The 15433-nt window shown below is 46.9% G+C and overlaps 1 protein-coding gene across 1 annotated transcript in view; it reads right to left on the bottom strand.

Annotated features, from left to right (window-relative positions):
• Positions 1–14848, bottom strand: part of WAS (WASP actin nucleation promoting factor) — a 113913-nt gene extending 99065 nt beyond the window's left edge. The window contains exon 1 of the mRNA XM_086940345.1: positions 14535–14848. Within this exon, the coding sequence (XP_086796471.1) occupies positions 14535–14654 (120 nt within the window). The 5' untranslated portion in view covers positions 14655–14848. The remainder of the gene's footprint in view (positions 1–14534) is intronic.
• Positions 14849–15433: the final 585 nt, after the last annotated feature.

Below are 15433 nucleotides of genomic sequence, written 5' to 3'. Positions count from 1 at the left end.
TGGTTGTGTTGGGGGGGTTCTCGGCCACTGCTAAGACCCTCAGACTGCACCTTGGTGAGGGGTGGGACCGGTCATCCTCCTGCTCTGGAATGAAGTGCCCCACGGTGGTGCTACTGGATCCAGTGACCTCCATTTCACAGGCCTTCTCCAACAACAGGTCATGTGAAGGATCATTTATATCCGGTACAGCTGTATCCCTTCCGGGTCACGTGAGTGAGTGACACTGGCGTGACGTCACATTGCAGACAGACCTGGTAGTCTTTCTTCTCTGTAATAGCCGCTCTTCGTGTCGATACTGCAGCCACATACAGTGATCTTCCAAAAACACTAAGTGGTCCATTTGATTGTCAGAGGGGTGGGCAACTTGAATAGGCTCATCTTGACATTTGTAATTTTTTTCTGGCCTTCCGGAGGAAGTGACGTGAGCAGGAACAGCAATGGAAGGAAAAAGGGTATATCAGGCAACTTTACTACTTGGCCTGTGTTGTCGTGCCTAAAACACATCAGATGGGTAACCCTGGGGACTGAGAAGTAATGAATATATATTTATATATATATGTATTTATGCTGGCAAAGAATTTAGGAGGGAATGGGGTCAATCCCCAGAGGATGCTGTACATTTGTAGCTGAATGGACAAAGCTTGTGATGCTGTGTCCAGTGCTTCAAATGGGCCGGTGCTGTCCGGTACTGCGCACCAACACTTTTTTATATTGAGAGGGAGAGTACCTGCACTTCTCGAGAAAAACGTAATACTTTTAATTGGGGGGACCGGCACTTCTCAGAAACAAGCAGGCACTCTGGTACAGAGCATCTCCTGCACTTCTAGTTTTCCATTTCAAGCACTGGTTGGAGCATAGCTGTGGCATTTATATTATAAAGATGTTTTTATTGTTGCCTTGTGGTCACTTCAGAGCGCCAAAAGTTGCCATTTTTATCATCAATCCATCTATTTTGCAAGGCATCCAGAAACATGTTCTTTGGGGGCTCTTTAAATTCAAGGGTGGGGTCAACTTTCAACCAAATGCAAAGCTTCCCCACTTACGCTTCCTTTCTCGTGTATATCATGCAATTAGCATCTTTGAACTGATTTACACGTGCATGTCTTGGTTTACATGAGCAAAACCTCCTGGCCTACTCGGGGAAGTTGTTTTTTACTACAAAATGGACTTACGCAGAAATTTCAGTGTGAATAACTCTTCTTTGCAAATTGGAAGTGAGCGTTCAATGGCCTGGAATGAGTGACCACAAACTGGCATTGTCCCACCCTGGAAACAGTTGGAGATTAGAGGTGAATGAACAAATCCTGGGAAGTGAAGACCCCTCCTCAACCCATCCCACACCCCATCCCAACGCCCCTCCGAAGAAATTATGTGGGTGCAGGGAAGGTGCTTTACAGTGGGAAAAGTATTCTCCCCATGGAGAAGAAGAAAGGCACAAGCGTATTCGCACGTGCTTTTTTTTTTTTAGATATTTGTGGATATTCTCGCATGAAGAATGGAGCTCACCAAACCTTTCGAGAATAATGTCTGCAAAGTTGAAACTAGTTTCCAGCCTGGGCGGTGATTTCCGCTCCGCTCACAGAGTTTGTGGATTTTTCCACACTCCGCATTATGCAGAGTTCACAGAGTTCCGAAAACCTCCGCTCTGTGTAGCGGAGTAGAGTTTTTTTCCTTGCTCGCATTCGTCAACATCAAGTTAGCAAGCACGAGAGAGGAAAATCAACCTCCCGGCGAGATTTTTCCTAGTTGGTGATCGTCAACATCAAGTTGGCAAACGCAAGCATGGAAAATCAACCTCCCAGCTAGATTTCCCAACGCGGGGGGTGGGGGGGTCAGGTTTCTTACTGCGAGTGGTCGTGAATGCTTACGTTGAGAAACTGCAGATTCATGCTGAGAAAGTTGCTGCTCGAGTAAAAATCTACTTGAGTGGCAGAAAAGGAAAGCAGGGACCGCTTGCGCTGTGCAAGGTGCCGTTTGCAATGAGTGCACAGTGCAGACAAGCATTTGGCACTGTGCAATCACCGCGAACAGCATTTTTCTATCGTACTCCACCACTTGCAGATCTCCGCGTAGTGGGGCTGAGTTTTTTCTGCACTTTGTGGAGTTCCGCGTAGTGCAACTCCAAAAACTCCACCCAGGGTTAGGTGTAATAGGGAAATATTGAAAATTCCCAAAACTTTCACCAGTGCAGGCAGTGAGCCTGCGGGTACAAATGTTGGACTGTTATTTGAAGACAGGGCCCTGACCCCTTTGAATTTGAAACACAGCGACGCAGTTTTACAAAAGGCTGTTTACGTGCAAGTTTCCCTTATGGAACTCACAGTAGGTGGCTTCGGACGTGTTAACGGATTTACTTGCACACATACTTCCGTATGTGTAATGTTCCTAATGAGGAGTAGGGGTTCCACATGCCTGTGTGCTGCTGAGCTGGAGGATGCTCTGAAGATGTGTTGACTACAGGGTCTGTACCCCCTAACCTCACAAGCGCCGCCCCTACACAGCACAACACAGAGATGTTTGTCCCCAACCTGGACCAAAACCTCAGAAATCTCAAAGGAGCCAAATAACAGCGCATTTTAAACTCTATCAAACCTGTGGCGCAGGAATCAAGCACAATACACAGCAATGTACAGTATACAGCAACAAGTACAGGCAAGACACACAGGGGCATATTATCAAGGGGGTTTATCCAGTTACCGACAGCTAGTAGGAGATAGCGACCATCTTGGCCCTCACTTTGCATGTCAGTGATATTTATCACTAATGGCATGCAAAGTGGGCGTGCCAAGATGTTAGCGACTGGAAACAGTCGCTAACATCGCTATCTCCTATTACCAACTTTTGGAGATATTCGCGCTAAGCGCGAATATCTCCAAAAGCTAACACCTGCCCTGAGCAGTTCTTAGCCCTGTTATCCAATGGGAGGTGGATAACATGGCTAAGAGCATAAGCTCGGTAATGCATGAATATCGCTGACTTTTCAGCGATATTCATGTATTGCAGACGATTTTTATCGCATTTGCGATAAACCTTGGTAATACCAAGGTTTATCTGCGATAAAAATCGCCGCAGCTCAGCGGTAATTTTTTGTCTCTAACCAAGCAATAGAGATAATTATCGCTATTGCTTGGTAATATGCCCCACAATCTCTGGCAGTACCGAGCCCGTGTCTGGGCACAGGCCCTGAGTCTCTCCAACTGTTCAGTGCCCAAAAAGTGCCAGAAGGGTAAACCAGGATCTGTGCATTCATGAGGCACCCAACCTGAGATCCAGACCAAGAGGCGTCTTATAACCCAGGCACGCAGCATCAACTCCATGGGGCTCATTCCTTCTCCAAACTCATCTCAGTGAAGGGTACCACTAGTTGGAACCCATGAAGCTCTCCAGTTCCATCATGAGTTTCATGACATACATAGGATTGACAACTTGTCAAGAGAGGGAAGTAGAAGCGTCTCATGGTCCAACTCAGCTTCCGGTTATAAAGCAAAACAATCAAAGATGGAGTGGGGCATCTGGGCCTAGAAGGATCGTTATGAAAGATCTGTGGGACCCTCAACAGCCCTTTTACGCCATTGGAAAGTATCTTGCCATCGGCGTGATCGTGGTTGATAGCACCATCATTTGTGCCTCCACCAGCAAGTGATCCTCAGAGGTTTACTGGGGTCTATCCATGAAAAAGTGAATTAAAATAAGGGTAAGATTTAAAAAACAGGTGTGGGTGTGAGGGTTTGACATGCAATGTATCCTTCACATCATGAAAAACACTGGTCTTCATGTTTCAGCCCACATGCGCCCTTGCTGGGCCATTGGCCTTCTTCAGGACCAAATATAAGGAGGAAGTGGTCCCCCTTTCTTTTTATTTTTATTACTCACGCCAATCACTGCGCAATCCACTATGCATGTTTTATTATTTTGTACATTTTATACAGTCCAGAAAAAAAGTGGGATACTCCCGGTGCTCAGAACATTAGGCTTGAGACAATGTCTCCCTGCTCTTTTAGTTATGCAATCTTTGGGGGAAGAACTTATAACTTTAGCTGTCACGTCGTTTTTAAAATCCATTTTTAACTGTAGAAAGACTATCCTCATGTAAGAAACTGTACTGTATAATTTATCTAATAATTCCGTAGCCTTTTATCCATATTTGTAACATGAGCTTTTTATTGTTCTATGTGCTTTTATGATTATTCTTTTAATGAAATAAAGATTAATTGATTTGATTTACTCACGCCAGGTGGAACACAGTTCCAACTCCAACATTCAGGACGAGAGAGAGGGGATCACAGAAAACAGGCTGCACCGACAAAAGGGCAGCCGGCTAGTCTCCCCCGACACCCTGTGGGGCAAATCTTAAGACAAAATAAGCTGAGAACAATGTATTCTCGATAGCCGGAATGAACCAAACCGGCTTACAAATTTGATACAGGGAATAGTGGAATTCAAGGTGAATGACCATTCACATACCGTACGAACGTTTACCAACTGTCGATCAACCAACGTGATCTATGCCATACAGTGTCCCTGCGAGCTAGTTTCCATAGGTCAAACTACACAAATGGCCAAGAACAGTATAACCCAACACAGGAGTCGTATCTGTTGCAAGCTGGTAAACGCCCCCTTGGTCTCACATTTTCTTTGAAAAGGCCACACTGAGACAGACTTCACTTGGCAGGTCATTGACCAACCTACTCTACTCCCCAGAGGTGGCAATCTACAATCACTCTTGAATGAATGCGCGTGTAGATGGATCACTCGCTGTGATTCTGATAACCGTTGACTCAACACCCTAGATGATTGGAACAGTACTATCACCTTGTAATGGCCGTCTCCCTCGTACATAGGTCCCTTCCCCACGTCAGGGTACATTCATCCCCGGGCCCTTCTCCTCCCTCCTGGGCTCGTTCCATACTGTAGCTGTCGCCATTCACTTGTGTTCATGTGTTATTCTCTGCCAAAAGTTTTTCCACCTGAAGGTGGTTGTTATAAGATCCTGTCCTTACAAGTTCAGGTCAACATCTCAAAAATATAAGCCCTGTACTTCGTGCATGGACTTGTATTTCTCGGAATATTATATCTCCACCTGCATGCAGTTGTCATATTGTCCTGTCTGCACAGGCTCATGGTATTATATTGCACTTTGACTTGAAAGTTATCACACTCTCTGTATCCTACTGTATTGTTGTTGTGTTTTAAAAAAATCGTGAATATTTCCTTCTCTATGTACCAATCCCCAATATGCATCATGCTCCTTCTGATGACAAACATGACTATGGTCTTTTATCCACTCCCCTCTCCTCCTCATCACACTCTGATTGTATGCTATCACTCACTCCCTTTCTCTTTGTTTTCATGCCTGCCCACAAATACGGGGTGAGGCCCTTTAGCCCCTTTGCTGCGGGGGTTAATCCCCCGCTGTACTGGGGGGGAGGGGGGCGCGCACAGCGCCCACATGCTCATGACGAGCTGAGCTCGTCATGAGCTACAGTGCTCCTGTGCTCATGACGAGCTCAGCTCGTCACAGGTGCATTGGCTCCGTGGAACGTTCAGCACAGCGGGGGAATAATCCCCGCGTGTGAGCGTTCCACGGGCCATGACGAGCTGAGCTCATCATGAGCACCGGAGCGCCGTGGCTCATGACGAGCTCAGCTCGTCATGAGCATTCAAGAGGTTAAGGCTTGCCTTCATAGCTCCTCCCCAAATTTGCCCCTTAACAGCTCTCAGCTGTCTGCCTTTCGCCTTCTAGGGTGTTTTCCTGAATCTACCGAGCTGCACGGACACACTCCGCGGCTGCTCCAGCCGCTGAAGGGGGAACACCCCTGCGTCCTGTACAAAAACAATTAATGGTGGCGATTTCCTCCTATTGTGCTGCTGAATGCAGCACACATAGAAAGAGAAAAAAACAAGGAGAAAAAAGTTATTTCTCCTCGTTGTGCCTCCCCTTCGTCTCCCCTGGAGTGGCGTCGACTTTCGACACATTCCCAAGTTTACAGAACGTTAATCTGAGAATGTGTCAAATGCTGTGAGTGCTACGTGGGAACACCCGCCGTTACGCCCATGGCACGCCTCCCCATCCCAGTGTGAGGCACTGCAGCGACCTGCACTGCGTTGCCTCACACCATATCTATGAGGCCATGAAAAGCCACACAGGGCAGATTTGCGTGGCGCTGTAGATATGGCATTGCAACACGTGCCACGGAGCGTCATTAAAAGTTACGTTCCGGCGTCGCAGGGGTCTTGTAAATGAGGCCCCTATTGTTTATTAAGACCGAGTCTTGCTTGGACAGTGTAATTATTGGTGGGGCACAGTTCAGCTCTGAGGTTCTGACCCCACTTCACCTTCCTGAGTAAGCCTCGGACTGTTCACCCACATATGGAATGTAGTAATTGAATCGGGCAGGGAAATGAAATGATTTTAGTCTATGGAAATTATAACCTTCTTAGCATAACTCGTGTTTTAAATTCCCAGGCGAAATTTTTCTTTTTTTGGCTTCAAAGATAAATATTCTCTTCTTCTCAAAATGTACTTAGCACTTTATGTACAATGGTAACCTAGCGTGTAATTGAACCTTACATGAAATGTTATTTCCCACCGTGATAAAGTATTTATATCCCATTGTGATGATTTATGATAAATGTTTTAATGTTTTTATATTTGATGTTTTTTTAGAATGCTTTTATGGTTGTATGCTAACAGAATAAAGCTTGTTTTGATTGATTGTTCACCCACATCTACCATTGAGAGGCAACTGCTAAAGGGGTATATTTGGTTTGGATGAACAGTCCCAGCTTCCTAGGTCAGGTATGTCCCAAGAACCTCGACTGAAGTCATCGTTCCGCTTCGAGGAAGTTGTTCTACACTTTTAGAACACAACCAGTTGTCAGAAAGGACAGGGTCTCCTCATTCAATTGGAACAAATCCAAAGACTGTGTTGAATGTGTGGGCATTCATCTCTGGAAGTTCATGTCCCTCGTGTCCTCAAGTAAGTAGAGTGATGCACTGGCATTTGTAACTCAATATCTGTGAGTTTCGTCAAATTCTGAGAGATGGCAGACATTTTTGACAATACTAATGGCTAGTACCTGGCACAGTTGGGGTGGTGTTTGAGTGGAAAACCACATCTTGCCCACATGAAGGGGCATATTTACAAGGGCTTCATCTCTGCCTTTTTGGCTTAAAAAGCCAAAAAAGCAGAGATAAAACTATCACCCTATTTACAAGAGGGTGCTAACATGCGTAATCGCATGTTAGCTCCCTTTTTCCCAACGCCTCCCTTTGCATCTCTAATGAGATGCAAGGTGGACGTCACTGGGCGTACCCCAAATGGACAACCTTGTAAATATCGCTGATGTTCACATCACGATATTTACAGGGCTGCCCCAGCATTTTAGCACACATTAGTTTTTGGAGAAAACCGCTGTTTTCTCCAAAAACTAACGTCTGCTAAAATGCAGATTTACCAATCCCTAACATTGGGGTGGATTATGCTGATACGACCCTGTGGGTCGTAACAGCAAGGTTATCGCCATTTTGCAGGGAACATTGCTGGAAAACCAGTGATGTTCCCTGCAAAACGGCGATAACCTCGCTATCTCTGGAATTTTTATCGCCCTGGAGAAACGTGTTGTTAATATTGCGCTACCAGAGCGATAAATTGCAGGGATGGCCTGCGTGAATAAAATTATCGCTAATCACAGCCAGCGATAATTATCGTCAGCAGTTGATAATATGCCCCCTTGTCTTCCTCACTCCAACTGTACCGAGGAGAAAAACCAGGCCGTCTCATAAATGTCAAGGAGACCTTATTCAAGCCAGACTCAAGAGCTCTCATGAACTCGAGTCTTTATTTGAACATCAACCTCGCATCGAGACATCGGAGGATCCATGCTCACAATAGAGAGAAATGGACAGGCTTTCGCAAGAAATTCCTTTACCTTCAAAATACTCAACAGAGCGCGGTACGAGATCGCTTCTGACAGCGACTGCACACACATTGAGGAAGTTCTTTAAGTCAACAACCCCTTTCGAGGATTTTATCTTTGAAGCCGGGAGCTCCTCCCCGTATGGCCTCACCTCTCCCTCCCTGAGCCCTGCCGTCTTCCCACCAAACACCTTGAAATGCTCATAACTGTCAAGGACTGAAAGACCCTCAGGGGTCGGTCTGGGACAGAAAATAGGGCTGGGTATCAAGATAATATGCCCACCATTAGCCAATCTGGTAGCTAAGAAAGTGGCCCATTTTCTCTAAATTGGGGCGGTTTTGGACTTGGAAAGGCAAGCTGTGTAGGTGTTTTGCAGGGTCTGGGAGACTTCGTGCATTTGTGTTTGTTGCAGACAATATTTGTGGTAATATCAGAGAAATCAACAGTAAAAACCGGCCCAGCAGACCATAAAACAGGCCCACAAACAGCCAAATAATGGCCCACACACTGTCCTCCCAGACAAGCTGTTTTGGCACGGTCAGATTGCCCTGTAGGACAGTCCGACCGTGAGACTCTCTCCCCAAAGTATGCTATATTATTGATATTTGTATAGCGCACAGTCTTCCATGGCATCACAGCGCTTTCTGAAAGACGGGGGTGTCTCTTCCGCACCAGTTCTACCGTTCCCATCACAGACCAGACTCTGGCATGCTTTTTGTCGGTGTGTGGTCGGTGGTGACTGAGATTGTGTCTGATGTACGGATCTTCTTGGCTGATATGCACAGCCATCAAATCAGATGCAGATGTGTTGTTGACTGGTGAAAGACGGACAGATGATTGTACACCTGGGCTGTGCTGTGTGTGTGTTCACAGTTCTACTCTAGACTAACCCACTTTAATTTCACACGGATATTCCTGAAACATTCAAATATAGAGCCATGTTTACAACGAAATAATGCAGTGCGGTGCTGGAAGCCATTTGGCTGTGCTGTGCTACATTACTTTCTGAGCAAAGGGATACATTATATTTATAGCAATATGACGTACCCCCGAGTTCTCCTCTTCGCTGGCGCACAATTGGCTGCCATGAGCCACCACAGGCACCCTTGCATCATGGTGCAAGGGTGCCTGTGTTGCGGGATGAGTGTTTTTTCTGCAGGAAGGAACACCTTCCTGCACAAAAACAATCATGAGAGGAGTTTTCCTCTTTCTACGTGTGCTGCAGAATGTGGCACGCATACAAAGAGGAAAAAACGAAGAGAAATAAAAATATTTATCCTCGTTGCGCCTCCTTACACCTCCACTGGGGAGGCGTAAGATTCTGACGCACGCCCAGGTCTACGAAACGTTGTAAATCTGGGAATGCAGTAGAATCCACAGGTGTTGTGTGGGAACACCCACAGCAACAGCCATGGAACGCCCCTTACACGCAAAGTGCTGCGCGAAAAAGGGATGTATTTACAAGCACATGAAAAGCCCAGCAGGGTGGCTTTACTTCTTCTTGTAAATATGGAACACCACACTCTGCTGCCGGTGCATCACAGAAAGTGAAGCACTGGCGGCACAAGGGGCTTGTAAATATGCCCCAAAGTGCATTGCTGCACCTCACGGCCTGCCAGCGGTTATTATCACTATTACTGTGGTCTAATGAGGTCAAAGAAAGGATTCGACTGCCAGACTTTCCAGCAAGGAAAACACAATAAAAGAAATTCCTTGCTGAGGAGAGGCTCCCACTAGCAGGCTCTAGGGACAACTCTCTCCCCAAGAGCACCTACAGCCACGTAAAGCCCTCTCGACTCATCCGTGGCTGCCCCAGAGCACCCAATGGCCGCCCCCCACACGTGGCACTACAGCCTGCCCACCCTCTCCACTGCACCTCGTATACCTGGCGCTTCAGCTGGCCTTCCCTATACCCCAGCCCCCCAGCTTCCCTTCCCTCTACCCCATATTCGAAAAATGTGGACAGTAACCCTTCAAACAGCCAAAGAGGACAGAGTTCTTTAAACCTATTCCAAAAAAGTGCTCCCCTTCAAGCAATACCTTGAGGTTAGCAAGTATTCCCTTCTGTACCTTTAGTACTGAGAGGATTCTCAGTAGTGATATGTGCTACACCTGCACACCTGTGTGTAGTTAAGAAAATTATGTCATTTATTAACAACTTTGCACAAATGTTACTATGTTCTGGCATGAACTCAATATTTAACATGATTTTACATCGAAGTTTTAGCAAGTTTCAATTTCGAGACACCCCCCCCCCATCCCAATTCAGAAAAACCTCACCGTAATAATACACAGTATTTAAAAAAACAAATGCTATAACCAATCATAAATATATTTAACAAGAATCTTTTGTAATAGGTTCCCTCCCCCCAGGCACTCCAGCTTGCCGGGCCCTCTACCCTAGGTACGTCCCTTGACTTCCCTCTCCCCCAAGAACTTCATCTTGTCTCCTTCCCCCGAAGGCATTCTGGCTTAACTCCTAGAGGCCAATTCACAGAACTAACTTAAGACAAAATCCTAAATTTACTAATTTTGGTATTCACAGAAGGCATTTAGTAGTAGGAAAGTTGGGTTTTTGTCTTAAGTTTGACTTAAGACAAACTTAAGACAGACTTAAGACAGCCTTAAGACAGATTTAAGACAGACTGAAGACAAACTTAAGACAAAATCCTAATTTAAGTCTGTCTTAAGTCTGTCTTAAGTCTATCTTAAGTTTGACTTAAGTCAAACTTAAGACAAAATACTAACTTTACTACTACTAAATGCCTTCTGTGAATACCAAAAGTAGTACGTTTAGGATTTTGTCTTAAGTTAGTTCTGTGAATCGGGCCCCTAGTCCTTCCCCCTACACTACCGACTGCTCTGCCCTGTACCCGCTGAGGGGTGTCGGTCCATCCCCACTTCCTTCCTGGATCACCCGCTGCGGATGTGTGTGTGTATATATATATATATATATATATGTACATACTTGTGTAGCGCATGCTGGTGTGCACGTATGTGTGTGTGTGAGAAAGACATGCCGAGTGTCCACCCAGCTAAAATGCTGACCCTAGCTCAATGTCAGTAATTCTTAGCAACTTCCGGGCATCCATGGGATGATGCCTATTGCCCGGGCACATTAGTCGACATTTGCGACACTTCTAGTGTATTACAGGATGATGCCTACTGCCCCCTTTGTAGAATGCTGGTCTTGGCTCAGTGGTGGTAAATCTGTGGTATCTAGTGGATAGTGCCCATTGATGACACATGGGAAGATACTGGCCCTCGCAAAATAATGGCACTCCTTGGCAACTAGTGGGCGTCCAAGGCAAGAGGCTCATTGGCTGCCCTTGGTAGAATTTTCTCCCTACCACAATGATATTTCTTGGCAACTTATGGGCATCCGCGGCATGCTGCCCACCACAGCTAAAATGCTGGCCTGGCACAGTGGTGGTAAGTTCTGGCAGTTTGTGGGCATCCATTCCACAAACCCACCCTTAGTAAACTGCTGGCCATAGCAAATATGTTGCCATTCCTGGCTTACTGTGGGCATCCATGGTTTGATGGTGTCCATCACAGAATGGTGGTCCTGGCAGATGGTGGTCCTGGTAGATGGTGGTTCTGGCAGAATGGTGGTCCTGGAAGATTAGAATGGTGGTCCTGGCAGAAGGTAGTCCTGGCAGAATGCTGGTTCTGGCGGAATGCTGGTCCTGGCAGAATGGTGGTACCGGCGGAATGCTGGTCTTAGCACAATGGAGGTCATTCCTGACATACAATGCCCACTCATGGCTCTAGAATTGCCGCCCATGGCAGAAAGGTGGTCTTTGCTCTACGGTGGTAATTCTGAGCATACTGTGAGCATTTATTGTACAATAACACCCACACCTGGTATAATGTTCGCCCTGGCGCTACAGCAGTATTTGCTGGAGTATTGTCACCATCCAGTACACGATGGTGGTCCTGGCAGGGTTGTGATCATTTTTTAAATATTGTGGACATCCATCTGACAATAGTGTTCATTGTTGACATATTGCAGGCATCAACAGCACGTGCACCTTCTATTTGTCTACCCATGCCCAATGATTTTTTATGCCATACTGCGGGCATGGATAGCCTCAAGGTGCTCAGCATGGCATAATGCTACTGCTGACTTCATGGTGGTAATGTCTGTAACACCGAGCAGCCATGGTATGGCGGTGCCAAGGCACACATGGGATTATGCTGAGAACATTACAGTTCAAGCAGATCAGGGAAAAGAGGGGCCAATGCCAATCAACATATGCAATGCACATGGTACTGATGATTCTCAGACCACCATCTCTCCAAATCCCAGAGAGACACTTTCTTTGGCAATGCCCGGGTTATGGGGAGATGATCAGGTAAGGTAAAACCTACTGCATTTGTAAATGCTTGTTTTATGGAATGTGTGCCCTCTTAACCTTGATACTGACATGATAATGAAGAGTCCATGAATGGCCATTATTAAGATTTTGCAGACATGACTCCATCTTTTTAAAGCATCCTCCTTGCACCCTCACATTACTTCACTTTTGGCAGTAGTGCAAGCTTCTCTCGCCCACAAAAAAGTGGGCGTCACAGGCAGTGCAAGCTTCCCTAACACATAAAGTAGAGGAGAAGCACATGAAGCAGCAGAGCACACCACACACACACACACACACACTTCTACAAGTACAGTAAAGGCACATCACACATAAACAAGTACAGCACAGGCTGCAGTGGAGGAAGGTTCCCACACACAAACCCCAAACTTCTATACAGACAGTAAATGTGTCTCACAAACAAGTACAGAACAAGCAGCATTGGAGGAAGGTTCACACACACGGGAAAAAATCATTACAACGCAGTCATTACAACACATTACCTTTACAACACAGTCATTACAACGCAGCTGCCTTTACATTGCATGCCATTGTAAAGCATGCCATTACAACACATCACTACAACGCTTGCCATTACAACGAACACCATTACAGCGCATTATGAGGTAAGTAATGGGGATTTTTCTGTTTTAGGGTGTGTATGGGTTTTAGGGTACAAGGGGATAGTATTTTTACCCCTACACTATCCAACACTTACCCTACTGTTGCACTCACTGGAGTGGGAATAGTCATTTTTACCCCTACACTATCCAACACTTACCCTACTGTTGCCCTAAAAGTATTATGCGTTGTAATGGTATGCTTTGTAATGGAATGTGTTGTAAATGTAGTTTCTAAAATGCGTTGTGATGGCATGCGTAGTAAAATCATGTTGTAATGGATGCTGTGATGTAAAAACTGTGTTGTAAAGGCATGTGTTGTAGTTGTTTGCGTTGTAACGTCATATATTCCACACACACAGACCAGGAAGAGCTCAGTTTACAGGAAATCTAATTTCTCTCACACATTCAATATGTTCGAGACAGGCTGAAAAATATGTGAACCTCCCTCACACATGGAACCGCTACACCAAAGGGAGTAGTGTTGGCTTCTCTTACACAACGTTGTAAAATGCTGCAATTTTGAAGTGAGACCTTCAGTCTGTGGTGGATTTTTACCTACCAGCAGATTGCAGGCTTATAGTGCGAGGCCAATGCTTCTAAAGGAAATAGTAGAACTACAAGTCCCAGAATGCATTGTGATGTTTAAAAACCCTGTGTTGCTGAATGTGCCCATAATAGCATGGGCCACCTAGAAGCTATTGTCATTATGCTCACATATGGTTGTTAGCACCAGGAGCTCCTTCCGCGCTGTAAAATCAGCACAAACGACGCCATGCTCTGCGCCAGAGGGCTTCTTTCTGCCGCTCGCGTACATTTTCTACTCGAGTGCCAGATTTCTCAACGCAAACAGTAGCCACCTGCCACAACTGCTTGCGATGAGAAATCACGCCAGGACTCGTCCTAGCGCTTGATGTTCTTGCTCGCCAACATAACGTTGGCGAGCCGCGAGCAAGAAGAACTCTGTGATGCGGCGGTTCGCTGAGTTTTTCTGGGACCCCAGGCGGAGTGTGGAGTTGGCAATACTCCACCGGCGGAGCAGAGTTTACCGCCCACCCCTAAAATAAATGAACATCCCAGTAGTAACTTCTGCGGTACGCACACACCACTCATTTCCCTCTCATTTGGAGAATGTCGCTCACCAGTGAACCACTTTCCCTCCCTCAAGACAAGCAGAATATTATTTAGTCACTCCCACCCTGCAAACCGCCCTCACCCTCCCAAACAAGATCCACCTTCACTGCATATTTGCAGACTACACCATCTCCATTTGTGGCCTCTAGGCGCTTCTGCCAGATAACGTCAGTTTCTTGTTACCCATCAACCTCGAAAGGGTCGAAGGCTGAGAGGAAGCATCGAGGGTCAAGCCTCTGACCATGAGGTCAAACCAATCTAGCGGCGCGCTGCATGCGTTACAATGACCCACCAGACACCCTTCTTGGCGCATACACCTTCATTTAACCTACTTTTATGCGCAACAGGTTGAGAGCCATGGGGTGCTTGCTGGATTTTATAGTCAGAGACACACAGCCACTCTTCACACTTCCCCCTTAATCCCCAGGCTGTCATAGCGCTTAAAGGCAGCTGTCCAGGCACTAGAAGAGAGAGACATAGATGGAGGGAGGTGAGGCCTCACCGTGCATTTCCTGCCCAGCAGCTCGAAGACCTTGTCGTTCTCCGGGCCCTGCAGCAGGCCGGAGGGCACGTTCTCCAGCTGCCCGCCCCGGGGCCCGGACCTGGTGCCCCCCCGGCTCATGCTCCCTGCTCGCTGCCGCGGCGGGTCCCACCCTGGGGTGCGGGCGTGGGTCGCGAGGCCTGGGCGCTGGAGGGTCTTCCGCCGAGCACTGGCTGCCGCCTCCTCTCGCTGGTGGAGTCGTCGCTCTGCTCGCACAGGAAGCGTCAGAGAAACCGCCAGGCTGAGCCCGGGCCTCGTCACACCGAGGGCCGCTGTGGTAACACCGAGAAGCCTCGCTGCTTCCTCTCTCTAGCGCCCACTTCCCTTTCTCGTGCAAGAGCCGCTGCACGGCGCTGCACTGGAGTGACATGAGTGGGAGTGTACTCAGAGAGCATCTGGGTGAACCCTCCATCCGCACCCCCACTGGCATGACAGCAGGTGCATTTGTATACAACATGTTCACCCAACGGGGCTTCTTGGCGCTACTCACACATAAAGGGGGTTTATTGTGACCACCGCATTGGTAGTGACATTACCAACATCACCTTTAAAAGTTACTTTTATGATGATTCTGGTACTGTTATAAACCTCTTCTATTCCCATTCTCAGGGACTTGCACCCCCTGGTGGTGGGACCAGAAACTGCTTCTCAGGATGTTGTTGAAGGACAAAGTCATGTGTGGTCAGTACCACAGATGTGCTGCACGCTGAGCTTGTGGCTGCAAACTCTTAATGCACTGAGCTGACCAATCAGATGGTGGCTGAGGACCATAAGAGAGCGGGACAGTGGGCGCTGGCGGTCTACTATGTTCACACAAGGAGATGATGGACGGAGCGCTGACACTTTTCAGACACTCACCC

This window comes from Lissotriton vulgaris, chromosome 10, assembly GCF_964263255.1.
Source record: "Lissotriton vulgaris chromosome 10, aLisVul1.2, whole genome shotgun sequence".
In the NCBI taxonomy this organism is placed as follows: domain Eukaryota; kingdom Metazoa; phylum Chordata; class Amphibia; order Caudata; family Salamandridae; genus Lissotriton; species Lissotriton vulgaris.
Note: the sequence above shows the minus strand (reverse complement) of the source record. Positions and strands in the feature narration are given on the sequence as shown.